General features: G+C 38.2%; 1 protein-coding gene across 1 annotated transcript in view; it reads right to left on the minus strand.

Annotated features, from left to right (window-relative positions):
• Positions 1-25000, minus strand: part of LOC144957229 (uncharacterized) — a 35513-nt gene that overhangs the window by 6188 nt on the left and 4325 nt on the right. The window contains exons 2-3 of the mRNA XM_078888301.1: positions 14730-16031; positions 13879-14110 (exon numbers count right to left, since the gene is read on the minus strand). Coding sequence (XP_078744427.1) covers positions 13879-14110; positions 14730-15766 — 1269 coding nt within the window. The 5' untranslated portion in view covers positions 15767-16031. The remainder of the gene's footprint in view (positions 1-13878; positions 14111-14729; positions 16032-25000) is intronic.

Raw genomic sequence — 25000 nt, forward strand, 5'->3', positions numbered from 1 at the left:
ATGAGGGTTACTAATGACAATAACTGTTTTGCAAATTGGCTTCTCCGCATCGGAAATGGTACAGAGTCGGTTTTCAGCGAAATAGGAAAGTATTCTGTTAAATTACCTACAGCGCTATGCCTTCCTGAAAATGACCCAGAATGCTTGATAAATGCTGTATACAATGATTTGAATCTGAACTTTGCGTATGAACGTTATCTATCAGAGAGAGAGCAATTTTGACTACAACCCATGAAAATGTTGACAAAATAAATGCAGCCGTTCTGTCCAGGTTGACCTCATCAACTGAACAAATTTACCGTAGTGCTGATTCCATTCAAAGTGACTCTGACATCAACTTATACCCGATTGAATTCTTGAACGAACTTACACCTCCCGGACTTCCTCCACATGAATTACATTTGAAAGCCAACACGTCAGTCATGCTGCTTAGAAATATAAATCCTAAATCAGGCCTCCTAAATGGCACCCGTTTGTTAATAATTAAATTAGGTTCAAAAGTATCAGAAGCCAAGATAATTGCCGGTAGTAGAGCTGGCGACATAGTGTTTATCCCTAGAATCAATCTGACAACAACAACGGATTGAGGTTTACCGTAATTTATTCTAAATAGAAGACAGTTTCCGGTAAAATTGTCATATGCAATGACAATTAACAAGTCTCAGGGGCAGACATTAAGCAAGGTGGGGATTTTCTTACCACAACCGGTATTCACACACGGACAACTGCATGTTGCTGTGTCACGGATCAGAGGTTATAGTGGCTTACACTTCATGTTGGGCCACACAGAAAAATCAACCGAAGATATACCAAATTACACAGACAACGTTGTTTACCAATCTGCCCTCATTAAATGATGGTGAGTACAGTATCGAATGAAAATAGTTCTTTCCCCGCGAAATTGCGGGCTTTTTACTAGTATATAGATATAGAAATACACACACACACACTCACACACACACACACACACACAAGACAAACGCAAGTGGACGGACGGAAACACACCAAATTAAACATAAACACACGCACACAATCAAGACAGACTGATGGACATATTATTATATAATACATACATACATACATACATACATACATACATAATAACAAACACACACGACTAACAGATCGAACCGATAGTACCTAGATAGATAGCAGCCGTAAATCGATACATGATAACGTAATATACAATATCACAGCTACTCTTGATGACAATAAAATAATATGACCATTTTATAGCTTGACGTGGCCATAATAGAATTTATTGAGATTCCAGCATTACTAGGCATTCACGAACCAATCAGAATACGCTTTGCCATTTAGCCCGTTCCGTCCAATTGACTTTATTTCCTGGCATCGAAAAATTATGCCAAACATTCTTTAATGATTATTAAGTAATAAACAAAAATAAATATAACAGCTTTAAATTTTAAAAAAAAAAGAACAAAATACCAAACACGGAACGTTTCGGGCTCAAAACCCTTCTTCAGCCAAGAACCAAAAAAAAACCAAAAAAGACATAAATACATTACTAAATTCCAGATAGATCGTTGAGCTTTTTTATATAGCGCAATATCCACTAAATGTGCTCAAAGCGCTTTACAAAGGGTCCCTGGTCAACAGCAACATTTAATATGTAGGACGAGACATGACGCCTGTTAGGCGATATTACAATTTTTCGGACAAAGACAATGCTGTTAACGGCCAGGTACTCATTTTACACCTGAGTACGGTGAGAGAATGTGAGTAAAGAGTCTTTTCCAAGGACTCAACTATGCGTCGAGCGAGGCTTCCGATCCGAAAGCGAGTGTCATACCACTAGACCACATAGCCGCACGTCTATCTGGAATTTAGTAAAGTATTTATGTATTTTTTATATTTTGTCTGTTTTTGTTTTAGTTTTGTTGTTAGCTGAAGAAGGGTTTTGAGCCCGAAACGTTCCGTGTTTGGTATTTTTTAAAAGCTGTTTTATATTCATTTTTGTTTATTACTTTTTACAGCTTCTAGCAGTCTAGTATCACTTTAATCCTGATTGTGCTACGTACAAAGTAAAAAAAAAAAGGGTTCAAACCGAAGTGTACATAATATATGCAGGTCTGACATCCGAACCAAATTATGGGCCTAGTTTAACAGTGATGTAATGGACAATATTTTTTGCGTCATTTCTTTTTTTTTTTTTTTTTAGATTTCCATTTCACCAATGAGCCCATTATGAATTCGGAGAGAAAAGTAGACACACGTTACCGAATTGTAATGATAATAAGTAAGATTTTAACTCACTTTACAGATGGAGGGGGGGGGGGGGGGAGAGTGGGTAGAGGCGCGGGGGGGGGGGGGGGGGGGGGCAATATGGAATTTATTCAGGTGTTTCTTACTTTCTGAAATTCCCGAAATTTCAAATTCAGAAATTTCCAGAAAATTCTAATGACCTCTGAATATAAACTATTCATTATAATGTTTTTCTTAAGTTATTCATTCCTTACTTATTGATTTATCTATTACTGTATTCACTTATCTATAAATTTACATTATCTATTTGCAAATGTATTCATTTTGTTTAGTTTATTGTTTGTTTTTATTCAAATACATTTTGTCTAATGTTTTATCTGTCATTTCATAATTCATTTTGAGGTTTAGAATCGTGCTAGTTGAGTGAGGCGAAATTTGTTAAAAGAGTTCATTAGAAAAACTTTAACCACAAAGTGTCTCTGTCTTGAAAAAACAATTACACATAAGCGAATTGCGCGATTAGCCGATCAGTGATATGGAGAGTGTAGTAATATATTGTGAGAGCAGGTGTCATAACATAGTGTGTGGATGGATAGATATTTATATCGTGACCCGGTCAGACAGGAGCAGTATTGCCAGGTTGGCGGATTTTCCTCCAAATTGGCGGATTTTTTATCATCGCGTGGCAATGGAAAAATGGCCTGGCGGATGGCGGATTTTTTGGCGGATTGCTGATGATTTGTATATCCTTTTTAAAAAAATGTAAAAGTGCAGCAATCAAGTCTATTTATTTCTTCTTTTTTTTTCGCCCTACAGTGACTTTTAGGAGCACCCATTATGAGTGTAATGTTGGCCTAGATCTATATTACAAAACCTAATTCAGATTAACCGAATGTGAAAACATTATCCGACAGTCTAATTGGATTCAACAGTCTGATGTCACGTCGCCCAGCTACGGCGGCCATCGTGGTTCTAAACAAAGAGAATCTGTACTTTTTATTCTTCATTCTGGCTAGAACTTTTCTTATGTCTTGTGATCAGAATATTTAAATGTCAAAACATGATCAGATTTATGGGGTTTTTTTCCCTCTGGATACGCTTTTATGCTCGTCGGAGAAATATTTCATAAGGGCGTCCGCCATTGTTCCGATAGTTTAGAGCCAGTCACAAAGTTACCATGCGTCATTACGAGGGAAGTGACGTCACGACTGTTGAAGCGTATGCCAGCTCAAACAAAATTGAAACCCGATTCGTCGTGCCTTTAAAAAGGAAACAGTATAGATAGAACGAAGATGACGTCACTCTAGTCTTGGTTATTGGTTTTTGCCATCCACGTTTATGAGTATTTCTCACTTAACTGTATTAACCAGACCATAAACGTTTAAGGTTACACACAGTTTTGTGTATTGGTCGTTATATTTCCGGATGGCAATGTTGTAAGCTTCTTAGCCAAGCGCAAATTATAAATAGGTGAGTAGCGTTTACTAAAATAGTTTTTATTCTGAGACAATAATATCAACACTATTGTTGATTATAAGTGTTTCAAATCAAATGGCGGATTTGGGGCAATTGTCGCAGGTGAAGTAGGATAAAGTTGGCGGATTTTGGCGGGTTTCTGGCATAAACTTGGCGGGATTTTTGCAAAGGCACCTGGCAACACTGGACGGGAGGACAAAATCATTTTCCCCATATCAGCATATTATGCATACCACTAAACACACACACACACACATAGACAGACGAACATACATACATACACACACAATCACACACACACACACACACACACGCACACACCACTATTGATGCTATAGTACGCCAAGGCCTCAAAGCGCTTTATATCATTGGGAGCGATTTATATATGAATTCAATTCTTCGTCCAACCGAGTCATCGATCACATGATTTGTTGCTGTCCAACGATTGGATATCCCTTAATAAATTATGGAAGCACGTCGCTGTGCTTAGAAAGTTGTAAACATACCCATGAGTCAATCTGAACAAAATGACCCATTATGAACTTTGATATTTTTTTCGAAATCTGTGAACACTTTTCACTATGTAGGTCACTTTGAGCACATTTTGCAATGTGACCAATGACCTCGAACACATGGAAAGGTAACATAATATATAGATAGTATGCGCTTGGCTAAGAAGCTCACAACATTGCCATCCGGAAGTGTAACGGACCACCACACAAAACTGACCTTGAACGTTTACAGTCTGGTTAATACAGATTATTGAGAATTACTCATAAACGTGGATGCCAATAAAAAAAAATAACAAAGACATGAGTCGAGTGACTTCAACTTTGAACTATCCAGTGAGGAAAAATCCGACACCAGCATGCATAGGGTGAACCACCAGCTGTGGTGTGGACGGGCTCCTCGATCGTCCGTCAAAATCAATCACCCATGTCGATACCAAGGAAGACCAATCCAGCCAACCGGAACAACAATGACAAAATAACGTTTCATTTATTTTTTGTCTTAACGCAGTTGCTATTTTTAGTCCCTTAAAGAAGGTTCTCGGGGAAATATTTTTTACATTTAAACGGCGTCGCTCGTCTATTATATAGATAATATGCGCTTGACTAAGAAGCTCACAAATTGCCATCCGGAAGTATAACGGACCAACATACAAAACTCTGTGTAACCATGAACTTTTATAGTCTGGATAAAACAGTTTAGTGAGAATTACGCATAAACGTGGATGGCAAAAAAAAAAAAAAAAAAAAAACAATAACAAAGAATCGATTGACGTCAATTTCATTCTATCTAGATTTTTTTTTTAAAGCAAGAAGTACTCTATTAGAATGGAAGCCAATGGAAGAACGATTGCTCAAGGCAAGAATCAACTCAAAATAATATTCTAAATTGACAGTAATGGGAGCGATCTATATTCATGTTTTCGTCCAACCTAGTCATTGGTCACATGATGTATTGCTGTACGATTGGACATTTCCCAATAAATGTTACCACGGTGATTTGTTTATGAATGTTGTAAACATACCCATGAGTCATGCTGAGCAAAATGACCAATTGTGACGTTGGATATTGCTAAAACTGTGAACACTTTTCACTAAGTGGGTCACTTTGAGCACACTTTGCAATGTGACCAATGACCCCGAGCGCATGGAAATGTAATATAGATCGTGCCCATTGTTTGTTATGCTCCACAAGAGGTCAAGAGTGAGAGGACGAGAAATCACGATTTTATGATAAGCTAAATCAAACAGTACAAGTACAAGAGACTCCAAAGCATGATATTGCTTGGTGACCAAAACGCAAATGTTGGACGAGATACTGACTGTAAAAATAACCCCGAGAATCATCTTGACGGGACACTAAAAATATCCACTGAGTTTTTTTTTTAATGGTCAGAAACTTTCACTTCAAATATTGAAATATTTAAACGGCCAAAAAGTATTAAAACCGGCATCAAACTGGCATCCAAAAAATAATAAATTATATTGAGCAATATCCACTGGCCAATAGCAACACTTAAAATGTAGGACGCCTGTTAGGCGATATTACATTTTTTTCGGACAGAGACAACGCTCTTAACGGCCATGTTCTCATTTTATACCTGAGTACGGTGAGATAATGTGAGTAAAGAATTCACCTATGCACCGAACGAGGCTCGAACCCAGGACCTCCGATCCGAAATCGATTGTCATACCACTAGACCACATAGCCGCACATCAAGCATAAGAAGATAATAAAATCGACTTCGCTGAATTCTCAAGAGTTATGAAAGTTAAACAAATGTTGGGGCTTCTTAATTGGATTCAGTTGTATGACGTCACGCCGCCCGGCAACGGCGGCCATCTTGGTTCTAAACAAAGAAAATCATTACTTTCTATTCTTCATGCTGGCTAGAACTATTCATATATCTTGTGATCAGAATGTGTAAAAGTCAAAACATGATCAAATTTATAGTTTTTTTTTCCTCTGGATACGCTTTTATGCTCGTCGGGGAAATATTTCATACGGCCGTCCGCCATTGTTCCGATAGTTTAGAGCCAGTTACTAAGTTACCATGCGTCATTACGAGGGAAGTGACGTTACGACTGTTGAAGCGAATTCCTTAATGTTTGAGGTGAGGTATGTATGGCCAAATTTATATTTTTTCAAAAATAAATAAATAAATGTGTTTTGTGAGAATACGACATGGCAATGTGTGAAGTGAAGTGAAGTGGAAACATTGGCCTTTTCACGTCTAATTCGAACTGGTCGGTTTGGGGCTAACGGCAACAAATATTATATAGATAGAATGCGCTTGGCCAAGGAGTTCACAACATTGCCATCCGGAAGTATAACGGACCAACACACAAACTCTGTGTAACCATGAACTTTCATAGTCTGGTTAATACAGTTTAGTGAGAACAACTCACAAACGCGGATGGCAAAAACAATAACAAAGGCCTGAGTGACGTCATCTTCGAACTATCTATATATGAACAACCACCACGTTACATTTCAATTTCATGTGTTAACACGGAGTAAGAGAGTAAGAGAGGAAAAATAAGAATAAAAAATAAGAGAGTGTGTACGACAGAGAATGAGAGTATGAGCATGTGTGTGTGTGTGTGTGTGAGAGAGAGAGAGAGAGATAGAGAGAGAGAGAGAGAGAGAGAGAGAGAGAGAGAAAAGGGTTGGGAGGAGAAGAGAGAGAATAAAAAATGAGTGTGTGGACGAGATAGGATGAGAGATTGAACGTCTTATGAGTGAGAGAGAGAGAGAGAGAGAGTGAAAGAGGGAGAGAGAGAGAGAGAGAGAGAGAGAGAGATAGAGATAGAGACAGGGAGGAAGAGGGGGGGGGGAAGAGAGAGAAAGAGAGAGAAAGAGAGAGAATAAAAAATGACTGTGTGGAAGAGAGAGAATGAGAGAACGTCTGTGTGTTTGTTTGTGTGTTTGTGTGTGTGTGTGTGTGAGAGAGAGAGAGAGAGAGAGAGAGAGGGGGGGGGGGGAGAGAATAAAACACGAGATAGAGAATAACAGAAAGAGCCTTTGTGAGTGTGTGTGTGCGTGTGTTTATGTGTGTGTGTGTCATAGAGAGATAGAGAAAGACTGAGACAGGGAGGGAGAGAGAGAGAAAGAGAGAGAGAGAGAGAGAGAAAGAGAGAGAGAGAGAGAGAGAGAATAAATAATGGGAGTGTGTGTACGAGAGAGAATGAGAGAATGACCGTGTGTGTGGTTTGAGAGAGAGAGTGAGAGAGAGAATGAATGAGGGAGAGACAGTGTGTATGCGTGTGTGTATGTGCATGCGTGTGTGGTGTGTGTGTATGTGTGTGCATGTGTGGTGTGGGAATGAATAAGTGCTGTGCTCATGAATTTGTTGCACGTGTGCACTTAAAACACATGTATATATTAATATTATATACATGTGTTTTAAGTTTTAAGTGTACACGTGACATTACACATTATTGGCATAATAACAAGCGGGTAGATGCGTAGCCATCATAAAGTTATAGATAGTATGCACTTGGCTAAGAAGTTCACAACATTGGATTCAGTAGTCTGATGTCACGCCGCCCGACAACGGCCGCCATCTTGGTTCTAAAGAAAATCATTACTTTTTATTCTTCATGCTGGCGAGAACTTTTCATTCCCTTTTCGTATGCCTTGTGATCAGAATGTGTAAAAGTCAAAACAAGATCAAATTTATGGGGTTTTTTTTCCTCTGGAAACGCTTTTATGCTCGCCGGAGAGATATTTCATACGGGCGTCCGCCATTGTTCCGATAGTTTAGAGCCAGTGTTCCTAAGTTACCATGCGTCATTAGGAAGGAAGTGACGTTATGACTGTTGAAGAGTATTGCCATCCGGAAGTATAACGGACAAGTACACAAACTGTGTGTAATCTTAAACGTTTATAGACTAGTTCATACAGTTTAGTGAGAATTACTCATAAGCGCGGATGGCAAAAAACAATAACAAAGACCTGAGTGACGTCAACTTCGAACTATCGATAGCCTAACACTGACTGAAAAAATGACGTAAAAATGCCAGTCATTTGCCACAAAAGAAAACAAATCGTGAGTTGTATTCAACAGTTCAACCAATCAAATAACTAGTTTCCATGAGCTCTACAAATGACAACTTACTATACGCTACACGAACCTAAAAAATGACGTCAAACTGCCAGTCCTGGAGGGTTCTAGAGTAGCCATCGTTAACTTATAGCCTGACACTGACCAAAAAATGACGTCAAAATGCCAGTCTTTGGCCACAATAGAAAACAAATCGTGAGTTGTATCCAATAGTTCAACAAATGGGACCACTTGTTTCCATGAGCACTACTAACAACAACTCACTAGGCGGTGCAAAAAACAAATAATGACGTCAGAATGTCAGTCTTTTTTGGGTTTCAGTGTCAGGCTATAACTTAGCGATGGCTACGGTTCTAGTGTCAGGCTATGTTAACGATGGCTGCGCTGACACTGACCAAAAAAAATGACGTCAAACTGCCAGTCCTAGAGGGTTCTACGAGTGTTAACGACGGCTACTGTAGATGTGTGATTTTAATTAATTACATCCACAAAATCAGAGCTGCCAACGAGAAGTTTCAAAAATTCCTAGTTTCCAAGGGGAAAAAAAGGAAAATGATGTCACTCTAAATAACTTTAGAAATTAACAATATGTTCTCAGCACGATACAAAAATGATCCAAAAGTCCTAAATATAGATAGAATGCGCTTGGCCAAGGAGTTCACAACATTGCCATCCGGAAGTATAACGGACCAACACACAAACTCTGTGTAACCATGAACTTTTATAGTCTGGTTAATACAGTTTAGTGAGAACAACTCACAAACGCGGATGGCAAAAACAATAACAAAGGCCTGAGTGACGTCATCTGCATACTATCTATATATAGAACGAAGTTGACTTCACTCGGGTTTTTGTTATTGCTTATTTAATTTTTTTTTTATTTTTTTTATTTTTTTTTTATTTTATTTTTTTTTGCCATCCTTGTTTATGAGTAATGCTCACTAAACTGTATTAACCAGACTATAAAAGTTCACGGTCACACATTAGTCTTGTGTGTTGATCCGTTATACTTCCGGATGGCAATGTTGTGAGCTTCTCAGCTCCAGCTAAGCGCATACTATCTATAAATTCTTAGAAAATAAACGCTCTTTTCCAACAAGATTTAATTTATTGAGTCAAAGAGGCAAATAAATGCAGTTCTGTAGCTGGAGCCAAAAATTCGTAATTTAACGAATGTTTCGTAGAACTAGGCAGGTCTGAACAAAATGAACAAATACATCACAACCCAGTTCTCATGAAACCGACAATACACACACACACACACGCGCACACACACACACACACGCACACACACGACAACGCACACAAAACACAAACACGACACACACACGCAACACACACAACACACACACGCACAACACACACGCACACACACCACACACCACACACACACGCACACACGACAGCACGCACCACACAAACACACACACCACACACACCGGACGACACACACACACGCAACACACACACACACACACACACACCACACGACACACACACACGCACAACACACGCCACACACACACACACTACACACACACGCACACACACACACACCACACACACTACACACACACACACACAACGCGCACACAGCACACACACACACACACACACACACACACACACACACACACACCACACCCACACACACACACACACACACACACACACCACACACACACACACACACACGCACACACACACACACACAACCACACACACACGCACACACACACACACACACACCACGCACGCACCACACACACACACACACACACGCACACCACAACACCCCACACACACACGACACACACACACACACCCCACACACACACACACACACACCACACACACACACACACACACACACAACACCACACAACAACAGACTACATAAACAATCAAATATCATATTGCAATTACCGTTTCTAGTTATTTGCAATTAGCGCTTGTCGCGAAACACGCTTTTACAACCTTCAACATCATTGACGTCACTTCCCTCGTAATGACGCATGGTAACTTAGTAACTGGCTCTAAACTATCGGAACAATGGCGGACGCCCTTATGAAATAATATTTCTCCGACGACGAGCATAAAAGCGTATCCGGAGGAGAGAAAAGAAAACCATTATAAATCTGATCATGTTTTGACTTTTATACATTCTGATCATAAGACATGTGAAAAAGTTCTAGCCAGCTTGAAGAATAAAAAGTAATGATTTTCTTTGTTTAGAACCAATATGGCCGCCGTTGCCGGGCGGCGTAACATCAGACTACTGAATCCAATTGAAGTCACTCAGCTTTTTAAAACCTTTTTTAGCCAGCTATTTGTATGATTTGTTCTCACTACTGTAATCGTTTAAGGTTACACATAGTTTTGTGTGTGTTGGTACAGATTGTCCGGCTGGCACAGTTATGAGTTTTTTAAAGTAAACACATCGCATCAATAGATGGAACAAACGTGAAGTCACTCAACTCTTTGTTATTGTTTTTAGATGTTGAATAATGCCAGAAATCGTCATAAGAATAAGAATCAACAGTCCAAAATCAAAATTAAAAAAAAACAAAAAACAAACAACAAAAAAAAACAATTACAATCATAACAACAGCAACAACAACAACTACTACAACAGCGACAACGTGCGGCTATGTGGTCTTGTGGTATGACACTCGCTTTCGGGTCGGAAGGTCCTGGGTTCGAGCCTCGCGTTCGGCGCATAGTTGAGTCCTTGGAAAACTCTTTACTCACATTCTCTCACCGTACTCAGGTGTAAAATGAGTACCTGGCCGTTAACAGCGTTGTCTTTGTCCGAAAAATTGTAATATCGCCTAGCAGGCGTCATGTCCCGTCCTACATGTTAAATGTTGCTGTTGACCAGGGACCCCTTGTAAAGCGCTTTGAGCACATTCAGTGGATATTGCGTTATATAAAGCACAATTTATTAATTATTATTTATTATAACAACAACAACTACTACAACAACAACAACTAATACAAAAACAACAACAACTACAACAACAACAACAACAACAACGACACCAATAAAGAGTCAATGCCCACTACGACTACTGCTGCTATTCATATATAAACCTAAACAAAGAAGACCCGTCAAAATCAACCCATTCGTTGATTTGTAAACCGTACGGGCTTTTTATGTGTAATCCACGCACGAGAGATCTCAAGAAATCTTGTCGGCGCCATTGTTTAACTTTCTCCTTACCGATCAATTTCAATATTTTCCCAAAATGGCAGGTCTACCCCGCAAGAAAATTGATTTTTTAACCATTTCCTTACCACCCATAGGAAAATCGTCACATTCGTTACGTAGCCGACAATTTTCTCTTTCTGATTTCTCTTGTACATCACAAAATTTAAAGACTCTTTACTCACATTCTCTCACCGTACTCAGGTGTAAAATGAGTAGCTGGCCGTTAACAGCGTTGTCTTTGTCCGAAAAATTGTAACATCGCCTAACAGGCGACATGTCTCGTCCTACATGTTAAATGTTGCTGTTGACCAGGGACTCCTTGTAAAGCGCTTTGAGCACATTTAGTGGATATTGCGCTACATAAAAGCTCAAAAAAAGACATGCTTTGATTACAGCTATAAATACTAAACACTGTGTTGTAAAGCTCAGTTGTTACTGTTTTGTTTGAGTAAGAGAAGGTATTTTGTGCTGGGTGGGTGTGAAGTTTCGGGGGGAATTCTAAAAATAGCTGGTAAGGGGAGAGTTAAACTCAAACAAGCTCTCTACAATACAACTCTAAGTTCTTATTAATTAAACAAATATCATTCTTCAAAGTTTGTGATGTACAATATAACTCTGAATAAGAAAAATGTATAACATTGTCTCGTAACAAATGTGACGCTTTTGCTGTAGGTGGTAAGGAGAGGGTTAAAGTAAACCTTTCAAATACCTCACTGAATACACGGTTTGAGAAATAGCCAACGTTACAATAGGATTCAATAGTCTGATGTCACGTCGCCCAGCAACGAGCAGCTTGGTGCTAAACAAAGGAAATCGGTACGGTACTTTTTATTCTCCACGCGGGCGAGACCGTTTTCACATGTCATGTGATCAGATTGTAAAAAAGTCAAAACATGATCACATTTACAATGTTTTTCTCCTCTGGACACTCATTTATTCTCGTTGGAGAAATATTTCATAGGGGCATCCGCCATTGTTCCGATAGTTTAGAACCAGTTGCTAAGTTACTATGCGTCATTACGAGGGAAGTGACGTCACGACTGTTGACTCATGGGTATGTTTACAACTTTATAAACAAAGCAGCGTGTTTACATACATTGAGAAATGTCCAACCGTTGTACAGCAACAAATCATGTGATCGGTGACTAGTTTGGACGAAAACATTAATATAGATCGCTCCCATTAAAAGAGTTGTTTTTCTGTAAAATGCCAAAATCTTTCATTGTTAATTTTTTTTTTTTTATTCAATTTGGCCAGGAAACTTAAACGTTAATGTATATCGGCAGTTTTAGATGACTTCAACATGTTAACAATAAGTGAAACCACCTTAAAGTTCCATAATAATAATAATAATAATAATAATAATAATAATAATAATAATAATAATAATAATAATAATAATAATAATAATAATAATAATAATAATAATAATAATAATAATAATGCCTTTCCATACTCGTACTCTGCCAATCTAACCTTTTGAAATATTGAATGAATATTTTATGACCGATTGTTCGCCATCTTTTCGTACATCGCCGAGAGGCGCTAAAGGGCGCTTTAATAAGTAATGAAACCCATTGTTGTGTTAGCGGCATTTTTCTTTTCATCACCAAACCGGTCAGCGATGCCGATAGATCACAGAGCTCTCCGATTATAGTAATATTTTACTTTCGATTAAAAGAAAGTGTATACAATACACTTTTAAAATCGTCGTTATTTATTTATCTGTTGACGTGGGCTAATGACTTTCCACTGAGTTGTTTGCCATTCGCATTTCTGTGTACCGATATTCGATTTTTTTTTTGTTTTTGACCTGAAACTGGCTCACCACGTCGCACACGTGCTAAACGACCTTTTGCGTTATAGACAGTTCGAAGATGACGTCACTCAGGTGTTTGTTATTGTTTTTTTTTGCCATCCGCGTTTATGAGTAATGCTCACTGAACTATATTAACCTGATTATAAACGTTCATGGATACACATAGTTTTGTGTGTTGGTCCGTTAAACTCGTACTATCTATAGGTGGTAAGGATAGGGTTAAGCGGCTATGTGGTCTAGTGGTATGACACTCATCGCTTTCGGGTCGGAAGGTCCTGGGTTCGAGCCTCGCGCTCGGTGCATAGCTGAGTCCTTGGAAAAGGCTCTTTAATCACATTCTCTCACCGTACTCAGGTGTAAAATGAGTACATGGGCGTTAACAGCGTTGTCTCTGTCCCAAAAATTTGTAATATCGCCTGACAGGTGTCATGTCCCGTCCTACATGTTAAATGTTGCTGTTGACCACGGTCCCCTTGTAAAGCGCTTTGAGCACATTTAGTGCATATTGCGCTATATAAAGCTCAATTTTTTTTAAAAAATTAAGCAGCTCTAGTTTTTGGTTGAACTTACCAACATGATTCCGTTATCAAATCCGTGGGAGAGGGAGTTGTAAAAATGGAAGACGAATTTGGGGTAATCTCCGTACTTGTAGAAAAGGTCACGAATTCTGTTGAACCAGTCGATGTGCTTGGGGATTGAGCCCTGGCACAGGTGATTGGCTGCCGATTTCATCTCCCGCTGGACGCCGCTCAGGTAGGGTCTCATGTAGTAGTCTGTTGGCGGATCCCGAAAACCTAAAAGCCTGGCGTTGAAGTTGAAAAAGGAGGGAGGTGGGGGGATGGAGAAGTAATGGTAGGAAGTAGAATGTTAAAAATACGGACTGTATGTGTAAAGAGATACATACGTGTAATGGTGGGGAGGAGGGATATGTTGATACTGGTGGTGGTGGTGGTGTGGTGGTGGTGATGATGATGATGATGAAGATGATGGTGATGATCAAAGCGCTTTACATGGTGTTGTAGGACGAGACATGACGCCTGTAAGGCGGACAGAGACAACGCTATTAACGGCCAGGTACTTATTTTACACTCGAGTAAGGTGGTAAATAGCCTTTTCCAACTCAACTAAGCGCCGCCAAGAGCAGGACTCAAACCCTTTACCTTCTGGTCCAAAGGCGAGTGTCATCCACAAGACCATATAGTTGGGGTGTCAAAGTTGTGGCAACACTTTAAAAAATATGTTTTTTAAACAAACCAAACCCCCCCCCCCCCCTCTAAAAAAAAATCTTACTTTCAATGGCGGCACTTTTACCTATACCGTGTATTAGGATACCTAACTGTAGTGCTAAATAGTAACAAAAATACGGTGTTTGATGGAGACCTTCTGTTTTATTTATTATTATTTCTATTAAAGCCACCTACCTCATATTGAAAGGTGCAATGTTGACCTCGGAATCTCCCCAAGCCGTGATGTATCCAGCTTTTCTATAATCCTTCCAAACCCACGGGAAACCGTCCACGGGCCTGGCTCCGGGGAACTTCCTCCGTGCCTCGGGCATTTCCTGTTCGTGTTTGCCCGTCAGCAAGGGAAACAGCGCGGCCGGGGTGCCGTCGCCCATGATGTTGTAACCTTTTAACTCGATCCCTCCCAGTTTGTCCACGAAAAACTGTCGGGTTTTCACCAGACGCCGAAGCCAAGACATTCTCGACATCGAGTCGAAGCCCAGAATCAAAACAGACGGGTTATCCTTGGAGTTAATTCCCTTCTCTCTGAACGACTTCATTCTGGAGATGATTTCAGGGTTGTCCGACACGGCGTGGCGAACTTGCGAGAATATTTTACCTCCTGTCTTAGATTTGCATTCTATTCTGAAGTAGTCGTGGTTTAACTTTGCCTTGTCGGGCACGTCTTTTATCCAATTCCCATACGCAATGGAATCGTCATGGCCAGTTCCACGACGGTACGGGTGAATATCACAAGTAAATTCGCCGAATTTCTCGACCGCGGCGCTGGAGTAAACGAGAGTTCCGTTACGTACGGTGACCCAGTCATTCACATAATCTTTGCATGCCAGAGGGTCGGGCTTTTTCAGAAAATTTAACATGACCGGGTCTTTTACGTCCAATTTCGGAACCACGCATTTCTGACCCGTTCCCGCCTTCTCTTGCTGAGCGTCGGCATCTTCGCCGTCTGCAGTTTGCTTTTCCTTCGAGTTGGCGTTTCCTTTCTTGTCCGTGTCCGACTCGCTTTTGAAAAGAAGAGGGTAGTTTTTGCTATCGAATTCAGTGCTGTACACATCCACACCGCTATGCTGTTCTTGGATATAGTACAGTAGTAGAGTCGGAACTAGGCAAATAAAAACGACGAAGGAAAGAAGGAATCGATTTGAGAATCGCCGGCGGAGAAAGGTTGGGAAAAGGCTGTTGACCTTTGACTCCACTCTTCTGGGTAACCTCATGGTTGTTGGTTTGACGTGAGTAAGTTATTAGAGATATTGAATTATAATATTATAATAATAATATAATGACTTTCAACACTAAACACGTTTGTGTTTTACACTTTTAGGGACATGTCCAAAATATAATAATATGATGGCAATTAAGTTGGAGCTCCCAGTCGAGATCCCCAAGCATCAGGAGGCAGCAGCAGCTGAAGACAAATATAGATCAAATCCTTGAGTGATGCTTGGATTAGTGGCCTCAATGATAGTTCAATATCAATATCTGTGAAAAGAAACAAACAAACAAAAAAGATGATAATATTATCAGACATTCTCTATAAATTAAGACTTCCAAATGCCGTGTATTGAGGCCTGATTAATTTTTTTTATTTTTAAGCAATAATAATAATAATAATAATAATAAATAATAATAATAATAATAATAATAAAAATAATAATAATAATAATAATAATATGATGATGATGATGATGTTGATGATGATGATGATGATGATGATGATGATGATGACGACGACGACGATAATGATAATAATAATAATAATAATAATAATAATAATAATAATAATAATAAATAATAATAATAATAATAATAATAATAAATAATAATACTATTATTAATAATAATAGTAATAATAATAATAATAATAATAATAATAATAATAATATAATAATAATAATAATAATAATAATAATAATAATAATAATAATATAATAATGATAATGATAATAATAATAATAATAATAATAATAATAATAATAATAATAATAATAATAAAATAATAATAATAATAATAATGAAAAAGTCATAGCGTGCGTTGTTATTAAATTCAACAGTTATGAGCGCCTAATAAATGCACCCCCTTCCTATTTTCATATAATTGTGACAATTACGGTAACTATGAAGTTTACTTATCTTTTTTCATATCGTGACCCAGAACAGAGCATTACCATCACAATATCTCCAAGAAAATTATATCACATTTTCATTTCAAGATATACAATGCTTATAAACAAATGACAGCAGATGTCAATATAACAGTTTTTAAAAAGGAGACAAAAAGTGTGTGTGAGAGAGAGAGAGAGAGAGAGAGAGAGAGAGAGAGAGAGAGAAATTGAGAGAGAGAGATAGAAAGTGAGAGAGAGATAGAGAGAGAGAGAGAAAGTGAGAGAGAGAGAAAGTGAGAGAGAGAAAGATAGAGAGAGAGAGAAAAAGTGAGAGAATAAGAGAGAGATAGAGAGATAGAGAGAGAGAGAGAAAGTGAGAGAGAGAGACAGAGAGAGAGAAAGTGAGAGAGAGATAGAGAGAGAGAGAAAGTGAGAGAGAGAGAAAGTGAGAGAAAGAGAGAGAGACAGAGAGAGAGAGACAGAGAGAGAGAAAGTGAGAGAGAGAGAGAGATAGAGAGAGAGAGACAAAGTGAGAGAGAGAGAAAGTGAGAGAAAGAGAGAGAGACAGAGAGAGAGAGAGAGAGACAGAGAGAGAGACACAGAGAAAGACAGAGAGTGAGAGAGACACAGAGAGAGAGAGATTGTTTATAAAGAGATGTATGCGTTTGCGTGCATGTGTGCGTTGCGTGCGCGCGCGCATGTGTGTGTGTATGTGTGTGCGGATTGTGACAAAAGAAATGCATTTTATCACTATAAAATAGAAACCCTTTTCAATTTAAATCCAATTCTCAGAGTCGGATAATTCATGCATTATACTACTAATAATAATACAGTTCATAAACGATGGCGATGTGTTTGAAACACAACCTGTTGCTGTTTTAATATCCGTTCCGCACTGGTTGTCGAGAACTAGACAACCCTAATCCCATGCAAACGCTGCGATCGTGCATTTTTCAACCAATGTAAAGCGCATTGAGCATTCTGTAATTTTGAGAATGCTCTATACAAATGTCATCTATTATTATTATTATTATTATTATTATTATTATTATTATTATTATTATTATTATTATTATTATTATTATTATTATTATTATTATTATTATTATTATTATTATTATTATGTAGAGCTATCTAAAGTAATAGTTAAAAATCAACCTTTTATCTTTTTTGATCATTGTAAGCATAAGTGATGGTTCGAACGATTCGAAGCCTTAACCAATGAGAATATTCCCTGCTGCTTATAATTAATAAGAAGTTTTACAAGTTTTTAATTAAATAATATAATATACTTAAATTCCCTTTATTCATCCCCAATGGGAAATTTTGTCTTCGGGGTCTATTTTCAAGGGAACACTGGAATAATACATGCATTAGCCGCAGTACAACGCCTCAAAAGTGTCAATATGAGTTGACTCCAGCAATATCTATAATAATATAGTTCATAGTTCATAGTAAATTCATAGTAAATAAGAAGTTTTGCAAGTTTTTAATTAAATAATTGAATATAATTAAATTCCCTTTATTAATCCCCAAGGGGAAATTTGTCTCCAGGGTCTATTTTCAAGGGAACACTAGAATAATACATGCATTAGCCGCAGTACAACGCCTCAAAAGTGTTAATATGAGTTGACTCCAGCAATATCTATAATAATAATATAGTTACTCTTAGTCGACGATGACTGACCCTTGTAATAATTTCTCAGCCACTGATCAAGGGACTGAAGCCGGTAACAAACGCGTTCATTCAATGACCGATAAGACTTATAGATAGAATGAAGCTGACGTCACTCTCGACGTTGTTATTGTTTTTTGCCATCCGCGTTTCTGAGTAATTCTCACTAAACTGTATTAACCAGACAATAAACGTTTTAGGTTACACATAGTTTTGTGTGCTGGTCCGTTATACTTCCGGATGGCAATGTTGTGAACTTCTTAGCCAAGCGCACACTATCAATAGCTGACTCCAGTGACCGATGGGGGAGGCGATATTGAAAAAAAAAACAAACAAACAAACAAAAAAAAAAAATAAGTTAAGGGAGGTGGTTGGAAGGGGTGGGGGGGAGGGGGGGTAAGCGGCAGGTGGGGGCTGGGCTGGACGATCAATTGACCAGCAACGCGCGCCAACATTAAGTCGAGTTCGATGGTCAAGGCACAAACGAAACTAACTGACCTGCCTGCAACGTCCTGCCTTGTGTATCAATCTAGTAGTACGTAATAGTAGTCGCTGGTATCAATGCATTACCTTTCAGGGCAAGAAGTTGCTAGTGTGCTGATTGTTTACACACGTGCGTCTGACTGATTCGGTGAGAGTGTGAGAGGGATTGAGGGGGGGGGGGGGGGGGTGGATGGATGGATGGATGGGTAGATAGATAGATAGATAGATAGATAGATAGATAGATAGATAGATAGATAGATGAGAGAGTAGAAAAATCACAGTGAGAGGGGGAAGATTGATTATCAGCCAGTTTGTGAAAGTAATAATGTTGATGACAATCACGACAACAACAACAATAACAACAATGATAATGATGATGATGATGATAATGATAATGATGATAATGATGAAGAAGATAATAATAAATAATAATAATAATAAATAATAATAATAATAATAATAATAATAATAATAATAATAATAATAATAATAATAATAATAATAATAATAATAATAATAATAATAATAATAATAATATATAATAATAATAAAATAAAATAATTTTAAAAATAAAACGATGATGGCAACGACGAGGACGATAATGATGATACCCCCTGCCCCCCCCCCCCCCCTTTTTTTTTTTTTTTTTTTTTATCGGGAGGAAAAAACCTTAAATAAAGATACTACATAACCGGATAGAACATAATGTTTGCCATCGCTTGCAATATCGAAATTGATGGGAAACACAGTGAGTAACAATGGCGTCGGCCGGAAATCAACAAACTGCTTTTGAAATGGAAAAACCACAGCACTTATAAAAATGAAACTTATCATAAATCTAAATAGTAATATTAATTGGACATTGTAACTAATGAGGATGATCTATAGATAGTATGCAGATGACGTCAATCAGGCCTTTGTTATTGTTTTTGCCATCCGCATTTGTGAGTTGTTCTCACTAAATTGTATTAACCAGACTATAAAAGTTCATGGTTACACAGAGTTTGTGTGTTGGTCCGTTATACTTCCGGATGGCAATGTTGTGAACTCCTTGGCCAAGCGCATTCTATCTATATTTCTACATTCCCTTTCCATGTGCTCGAGGTCATTGGTCACATTGCAAAGTGTGCTCAAAATGACCCACGTAGTGAAAAGTGTTCACAGTTTGAGAAATATCCAACGTCATACTTGGTCATTTTGTTCAGCTTGACACATGGGTATGCTTACAACATTCATAAGCAAATGATATTAGATATTTTTTTTAAAATGTGAACACTTTTCACTATGTGGGTCACGTTGAGCACATATTCCACTGTGACCAATGACCTCGAGCATATGGAAATGTAATATAGAGATAGAATGCGCTTGGCTAAGAAGCTCATAACATTGCCATCCGGAAGTGTAACGGACCAACACACAAACTGTGTGTATCCATGAAAGTTTATGGTCGAGTTAATACAGTTCAGTGAGCATGACTCATAAACACGGATGGCAAAAAACAATAACAAAGACCTGAGTTTATTGTTAGCAAATAAATAAACCCAACATAAATAAAACCGTTTAGAGTTAGAAGCGACGTGTATTCAATTATATATTAGCAGGTGTGATAACAGAATGAAATTAAGGGCTTGATTTAATTATTAAAAATATCAAATTAAGAAATTAAGGAGCAGGCACCGGGTGTAAGACAAAGAACTGTAAAAGTGTGTATGAAACGTGCCAGACAAAGCAAGAAAGAGAAACAGAAGAAATATTATAATAAACCATCCCAAAAAATCAGTCGACCTCGACAGGGGATCGAACCTCAGACCTTCTGATTAACGGTAATGAGAAGGTCTATAGTTCGATCCCCTGTCGAGGTCGACTGATTTTTTCGGGATGGTTTATTTCTGGTATTTTTCTTTCTTGCTTTGTCTGGCACCTTTCATACACACCTGTTCAGTTCTCGATTTATTTAGCATGGTTGTGTGAGGCTTCTGAAAGCTCCTCCATCCCCAGTATTCTTTTTTTTTTTAAATATAATATATATATATATATATATATAATATATATATATATATATATATATATATATATATATATATATATATATAAATGTTCTAGTAGGGGGTTTGGGAGCGAGGAAACTTTTTTTAATAATGTATTAGTAGGTGGTTTGGGAGGGGGGAGACTTTTTTTTTAAGGTTCCCCCCCCCCCCCCCCCCTAGAACATTATAAATAATAAAAAAAAAAAGAATACTGGGGATGTAGGAGCTTTCGGAAGGCCTCCCATTGGACTTTATTTTGCGTTGGTTTGAGGGAATATTACCAGTACAACAAGGAGGCCATAGTGATTTGGGTTAACAGACCTGCAACTAAAAGGGAACGTGGCGTAGGATAATAAATGATTTGGAATGTCAAACTTGGGGGAAAAGGTAAACAAGCCTACCTCTCCATCTTTGAAAAGTAAACAATGTCAAAGTTCAAGGTTCACATTAAACGGAAGGAAGGACTTAAAAGATCATGATAATTCCAAAAACATTAACTTTTATTTTAGGAGCAAAAAAAAAGAAACAGTAAAACAGATAGATCGGGAGAGGGAGAGAATGAGAGAGCGCGCGAGAGAGAGAGAGAGAGAGAGAGAGAGAGAGAGAGAGATAGAGAGAGAAAGCAGTAGAGAGAGAGGGGGGAGCTGGATAATAGATAGATAGACAGACAGACAGAGAGAATTAAAAACTGCTCTCGATCGCATGTAACAACGATCGGAACCACATCTCTGATTTTGTGACGACCGCTCTACCACTGAGCCACCATACCCCCCCCCCCCCCCTCCCCATCACTACCACATTAGTCCCGACCCATCTACAGGTATATAAAGCGAGTCAATAAAAGTCGCTTCTCTGAATGACCCACACTGCCGTACTTGAAAAACAAAACAAATCACATATTTAACATTTTGGCCAGAAAACTCGTCCTCCAAATATCGTTCAATTAAAATGACCCTTATCTTGGAAAAAAACAACAACTTTCAAACCTAGGACTTTCGCGAAGTCCCAGGTTTGAGAGTGTTTTGCCAAGATGAGGGCGGGTCATTTTAATCGAACGATATTTAGAGGACGAGTTTTCTAGCCAAAATTTAAAATACGCAGTTTTTCGGAGTACAGCAACATAATGTAATATGCACAGGTAAATAATACTTATCGATTCACAGTCCAAAAATCAATAACAAAGACGAGCTCTTCAACACAGTTAATATAGATAGTATGCAGATGACGTCACTCAGGCCTTTGTTATTGTTTTTGCCATCCGCGTTTGTGAGTTGTTCTCACTTAACTGTATTAACCAGACTATAAAAGTTCATGGTTACACAGAATTTGTGTGTTGGCCCGTTATACTTCCGGATGGCAATGTTGTGAACTCCTTGGCCAAGCGCATTCTATCTATACTTTAACTATAGATAGTATGCGCTTGGCTAAGATGCTCATAACATTGCCATCCAGAAGTATAACGGAACAACACACAAAACTGTGTGTATCCATGAACGTTTGTAGGCGGGTTAATAAAGTTCAGTGAGTATTACTCATAATCGCGGATGGCAAAAACAATAACAAAGGCCTGAGTGACGTCATCTTTGAACTATCTATAGTAAACGTTTTTGTTCAAATATGATGTACAAAAGAAATTAGAATGACAAAAAAGTTGGCTGCATCGTAACATATGTGACGATTTTCCTATGGGTGGTAAGGACGGGGTTGAAGGGTTAACTCACTCAACGCTAGAGATTGTTGGTACGATTCAAAATTGAAAAATATTGTATTAAAAATGAGCTTGTACATAGAGTTTTATTCAACTATCATTAACGTGCAAAAACTAAAAACATTAGCTTTCATACTTCACCTATAGATAGTTCTTAGTTGACGTCACTCAGGTCTTTGTTATTCTTTTTTTTTTGCCATCCGCGTTTATGAGTAATGCTCACTCAACTGTATTAACCTGACTATAAACGTTCATGGATACACACAGTTCTGTGTGTTGGTCCGTTATACGTCCGGATGGCAATGTTATGAGCTTCTTAGCCAAGCGCATACTATCTATAATTTGTCTCAGAAAATGTAATAAAAAGGCATGGGGTAAAAGTAACCCGGGTAAACTAGGGCTGAGTGAGTTAACAACTACTGACCATGGCTGCAGTAGAGGGAGAATGTGGTTTGTTATTACTGTAATGTGTGACAGGGGATGGACATCCAATAAGGCAAGATAATATTATGTTATGTTGATAACAAAACTCAAGAGCTGTGACCTGTAAGGACACGGTACTGTATGTATCCGGAAACAGCGATATTATATATAGAGAGACGCCAAACTTCTGAAGTGGCAATAGATAGTATGCGCTTGGCTAAGAAGCTCACAAAATTGCCATCCGGAAGTATATAACAGACCAACCCACAAAACTCTGTGTAATCATGAACGTTTATAAGCATGCGTTTGGCAAAGAAACTCACACCATTGCCATCCGGAAGTATAACGGACCAACACACAAAACTCTGTGTAACCATGAACTTTAATAGTCTGGATAATACAATTCAGTGAAAATTGCTCATAAAAGTGGATGGCAAAAAACAATAACAAAGACCTGAGTGGCGTCAACTTCGATCTATTTATAGTCTGGTTGATAGAGTTTGTGAGAATTAATCATAAACGCGGATAGCAAAAACCAATAACAAAGACTCGAGTGATGTCAACGTCATACAATCTATAGGGTTTTAATAGCAAAAATATGCGTATCAAAGTCAGGTCGTGTCAAGTCAATAAACATTCTCTCACTCATAGTGTGTATGTAATAATTTAACCAGTAGATTTTTCACCAATCAAAACATGGCATTTGTGACACACGTGCTCGGACAAACATAGTTGGTTGTTTATAAACAATAACGTGAACGAATTCGACCTCCATCTGATCGTTGTTATTGTTTTTATATTGACAAATGGATGACTAGTTATCACATGGTTTTCTAGATCATATTAAAAACGTAAGAGTTAACGAATAGTTTTCTGTGTTGAGTCTACTGATCTAGCGGTAGAACAGTGGGTATTTTACTTAACACATACCATCGAAAGTAAAACCTGTGTAGTTTGCTGTGTCTACCAATCACTGCCATTGTTTACATTATGACGATTGTCCGAGAGGCGTGGTTATCTACCGGTTAATTGAAATTTGGAACGGGTTTTTGTAGCTTTCCATATTCAGATGTGATTTTGCCTCACCAAATTCTCTCAGATAATAAACTTTTTGTGTATTTGTACGATATATAGATAGTTCGAAGATGACGTCACTCATGTCTTTGTTATTGTTTTTTGCCACCCGCGTTTATTAGTAAAGCTCACTGAACTGTATTAACCCGACTATAAACGTTCATGGATACACACAGTTTTGTGTGTTGGTCCGTTATACTTCAGGATGGCAATGTTATGAGCTTCTAAGCCAAGCGCATACTATCTAAAGATAGCATGCACTTGGCTAAGAAGTTCACAACATTGCCATCCGGAAGTATAACTGGCCAACACACAAAACTGTGTGTAACCATGATCGTATATAGTCGGGATAATACAGTTTAGTGAGAATTACTCATAAACGCGGATGGCAAAAAGCAATAACAAAGACCTGAGTGACGTCATCTTCGAACTATCTATAGCTAGGTGTGCTACACACTGAACGAGCTTTACAAAACGGCTACACAGGTACGGTGTGTACTACACACTGAACGAGCTTTACAAAACAAATAAGTGATACAAAACTGTGGAGTGTAAAAAGTAATAAACGAAAACGAATATAACAGCTTCAAAAAAAAGAACAAAATACCAAACACGGAACATTTCGGACTCAAAACCCTTCTTCAGCCAACAGCAACAACAAAATAAAGACATACATTAAATGCATTACTTAAAAATCAGATAGGCGACAGGAAATATTCTGATTGGTTAAGTAAATTAAGTAAGTAAATAATGAATTCGTATAGATAGTACGCGCTTGGCTTATGCTCACAACATTGCCATCCGGAAGTATAACGGACCAACACACAAAACTGTGTGTAACCATGACAGTTTATAGTCTGGTTAATATACTGTTTAGTGAGAACTACTCATAAACGCGGATGGCAAATAACAACAGCAAAGACCTTGTTGACGTTGTCTTCTATCTATAGCGCCTA

This window comes from Berghia stephanieae, chromosome 11 (assembly GCF_034508935.2).
Source record: "Berghia stephanieae isolate SIO BIC M18660-M18661 chromosome 11, UCSD_Bste_1.3, whole genome shotgun sequence".
In the NCBI taxonomy this organism is placed as follows: Eukaryota; Metazoa; Mollusca; class Gastropoda; order Nudibranchia; family Aeolidiidae; genus Berghia; species Berghia stephanieae.